General features: G+C 37.8%; 1 protein-coding gene across 1 annotated transcript; it reads right to left on the reverse strand.

Annotated features, from left to right (window-relative positions):
* Positions 1-431: 431 nt before the first annotated feature.
* LOC117861773 (uncharacterized) lies at positions 432-3,878 on the reverse strand. Its single transcript, XM_072294734.1, is given in 8 exon segments — positions 432-587; positions 669-773; positions 776-866; positions 1,518-1,646; positions 3,249-3,269; positions 3,357-3,431; positions 3,686-3,774; positions 3,861-3,878. Coding segments are annotated over 8 exon segments (684 nt in total).
* Positions 3,879-4,171: the final 293 nt, after the last annotated feature.

Below are 4,171 nucleotides of genomic sequence, written 5' to 3' on the forward strand. Positions count from 1 at the left end.
TCTAGTAATCTGTAATCTGCCACATCTTAACAATGCACATATCACAGTAAAATTACACCCATAGCTACCAGATTCATTACTCCAAAGAGCTCATCTGTGACATCAATGGACTTCCTGGCATCAATGGACTTCCCGGTTGTGTTTGAGTAGCAAACATCACTTTTTCGATAGTATCAAGAAACCTGCGCAATGTGTTCAAAAATATAAATTTCCATAGCTGAGATAGAGCAGCACAGCATGCATAAAAAGTGCAATGCGCTTCAGACGAATAGCTCTACTCATAAACTATTGAAATTACAATAACTGAAATGCGTTAAAAAATCCAGGGTAAAACCTCTGGGATTCCTTAATGATATCTATGATGAACTAGAAGGTGAAAGTAAGATGAACTTACTCATCTCAGTGACAAAAATACATCCAGCGGTATGGTATCATGGGTTCCTCGAGGACGGCATCTGGTCAAGGACCTCATGCACAAAGAGACCCTGCAACTCCAAGTATCTACCTCTACATTCACCCTGTTGGTTTTGTACGCCATTCAGAGTGTTCAGCCCAGAATCAAATAACATGGAAGAACCACCTTACTTCTGCACCAAACAGAATGATAAGATGCAACAGAAAGAAATAGGGAAGTGTATCAAATAAAAGACAACGTAAAATCAGCTAACCTGAAGTTCATCCAAGTAACACTCCATAAAAATGGAGATTCGATTTCCAGGAATAGGAATGTCGTTTTCAGGCTGAGGCAGAATTACAGACCGTTGTTCAACACTACTTCCCCATTTGCTGAGCAAACTTTACGTAATGGGTGCAGTGGTGGCAGATTTACTCGTTTTGGCGTTACTATCAAGACATTGGTTACGGACCTGCCAAACAATTATATTACCAAACCTCAACAGTATGTATCTTCTGAAAACACTATTCACAAATTAAAGACAAAAAAGTAATCCCTTAATTTTTAAACATATGACGTTTAGGATAAAATTGTCCTAAACATCATATATTTAACAAAAAACATAGCCATAGAATAGTTTTACCCTCAACTTTCCAAATATGTAAGCTTACGGCAAAGATTAACGGAACTTTTACCATGAGTCATGAAACTTTATTGTGTAAACTCATGGAGACAAACTTTAGCAGTTATGATCAAGACATCCCAGAGAATTAAAGAGTTCACTTCTTTTCTGTTAAAATTCTTTGAGCTTAGGATTGATTGATGGAATTCGGCCTAGACAAGTATCACCATTCACTGAATACAAGAACCATACATCGTGCATCAAACCAAATACTCTAAGCTATTTAAATGCCTTCTGGTTGGACCTAGCAACAGGCAAAAAAGACATATTTTGGCCTATGGAGAGTGCCAGCAAAATATTCATCCTTAGTTTTCTGTGACAAGGAAGTACTACTAGTCAATGAAATAGGGTCAAAACTAAAAACATGTCCATGTCTTGAATTAACTCTAAGACAGAAGGTTTTCAGCATGAATCTTTATGATGTAATATCAAAGAGTAGACCCTTTGGAGTGTTTGAATTTTCGGGTTACTTGCTGATTTCTAGTATCCCACACCCGAACATTACCATCCTCAGATCCAGACACTAGTAGAAGTCCATCTGTGCTTGATACCAAGCTTGTTACTGCCTTGCTGGATCAGTTAAAGAAATTGACATAATTGACTTAATAGATCTCGCCCCACAAATGCTAGCAATTTGACACTGAAGCAACCCAAATTAAACAGAGAAAGTAATTGCGAACAAAATTCTTCACCAAGGCATAACGGTAATGGAGATCAATTAATCATTACCAAAAAACCAAAATCAAACCAGACTTCCAGACTATACGTAGTTTGTTCGCAGTGGAGCAGATCAAAAAGAGAAGCGGGAATCCTTTTGTTAAAAGTTAATTGCATGTGTTATATACGTTTATGGAACCTGGAAGTGCAAGAAAATATTTTTTATTAGTGTCGTTATTAAAAGCTAGTGTCAGGGTAATCATACATAGATGGTATTCCATTTTTCTTACATATGCCAAAAGAGCAAACTCTTTGGAGGACAATTATTATCTATATACTCTGGATCACTTCAAATAATATCCCTGCGGTTACTTTAAGGCTGTGGTAAATCTCCACATGGCTGGCTAGATTTCCAGTCGGATTATCATCATATTATTTTATGCGATGGCACTAAAAGAAACACGACCAGAGGAGAGACATCACTCTTATTTCGTCTTAAAGAAGAGTACCTCAGCTTGGAACCTTGGGCCGGTTACAGGGGTTTCATCAACCCCCAGAGTTCATCGCTCCACCATTGTGCCATGAGTGGTTATGCGATGGTACTAGATGACGGCTTATGAATTTCCATTATTCCTTTTGGTGGCTTACTATTAAAGAGTAGAAGCAACGTGAATGTTCCCAACAATGATTTTTTTTTGTCTGCTCAATTCTAAAGCAAAGGTTGATGATAGGTGCTGCTCCAATTTAAGTAGTGGAAAACTCATTATAGTCAAACACACACCATCTTCTCAACAAGCAATTAATGATGTCATAAATTGGAGTATGTAATAAATTATAAAGAGCAATTTAGGAAACTGGTCTTCTATATTGAAATAACAGAAATATACTTATTTAGTCAAAGGATGAAATTAATGGAGTTGATCCTTCGATATCCATGGCATGCCTTGTGGCATCATAGAGTACCTATATGTATTATATACCAGTTGAACGATAAGGAAGTCAAGAATTGGCATCAGTCTACAATGTTACCCATGGCAGGCCTTGCGGCATCACATAGTACATATGTATTATATACCAGTTCAACGATAAGGAAGACAAGAATTGGCATCAATCTACAATGTGATACTACATAAAGCCATAAGGACTAAGGAGAAAAAAAATGTGCCAATTTTGGTAGTTTCCTTTGAGAGCTAGATACTTGCATTGTTTAGCCTAGACAAAGAGACCACTTTTAAAGGAGATGCCAGAAATGACCTAAAGCGAGCCAAACAGTTATCACGGTGGTGCCTGGACATTACTTAATGATTATGTTCCCGAGGAGCTTGATGTGGACATGGAACATTTCCTAGAATCTTTTAAAAGTGAAAATAAAAAAAAACAAGTAGGTTTTAAAAAGAGAAAAAAAAAGCAAGTATGGATAGGGTTTTATCAAGAACAATCAACATACTGACAAACAAGAAATCTGCCAATCAACCTTTATCAAGAGAACAATTTAAGTGTTCTTGGGCCTCCAACCTTGACTGCTCATCAAGCACCCTGTAACCAACACAACCACACCCAGTTAGAGTCTTAGAGACTATATAAGAATAGCTTACCCAATGTTACCACACTAAACACACATACGTGATCAAGTCCCAAACTTTGATACTACCATCTTCTGATCCTGAGACAAGCAAATAGTCATAAAGTGCGAGGCACCTAACAGCACGATAAGGCGAAGTTGCCGAATTCTGAAATCACTACATGCACTGTGCAGGAAATTGTCGGTCCTAAAAACAATGTGTCCCCATGATCATTTTACATCACGATATCTTTTTCTCCTGGTTATGCGTTTTCCTCTTAACTTTTTTTATTTATTTGATGGAATCGTCCGGGCAGAAACTGTCAAATGCGATTCTTTTTAAGATTGTTTTCTTGTTGATCCAATCTATTTTCCCAGCTTCTCACCTTACCTTACTACCCTACTGGATTGGATTCCATTTGATGGGTAGGGCATGCCTGTCAATGTATTGGTAACCCCAATTAGTGTCATGAGGGAAAACTACATTTAACAAACTAAGTTGAAATAGATTACTCTGAAATAACTGTAGAAGAAAAAGAAAGGAGGTTGCTACAATTGTGGCAAACCTGGGATGGGACACCCATGCCGTTCATTTACCAACGAACTCAATTTTGCATATTTCATTCTCACATTGCGAAATCCCTCCCGATCTTTCGATCAGTGGAATAGAGTGGATGTGCATGCCATGTGTGGAGAAGCTCTCCACTAGCCACCTATACGTGAGCATCAAAAGAAAGTCATTTAAGCTGGAAGAATTCCCAACATTAACTGCAAATGTGTTCTATGGATCACACACATAGAATAGACAATGTTGAACTTCAACAATAAAGATGCCGGATGGATCAGGTACATAGCATAAACTGCAAACAGAACCCCA

This window comes from Setaria viridis, chromosome 6, assembly GCF_005286985.2.
Source record: "Setaria viridis chromosome 6, Setaria_viridis_v4.0, whole genome shotgun sequence".
Taxonomy (NCBI): domain Eukaryota; kingdom Viridiplantae; phylum Streptophyta; class Magnoliopsida; order Poales; family Poaceae; genus Setaria; species Setaria viridis.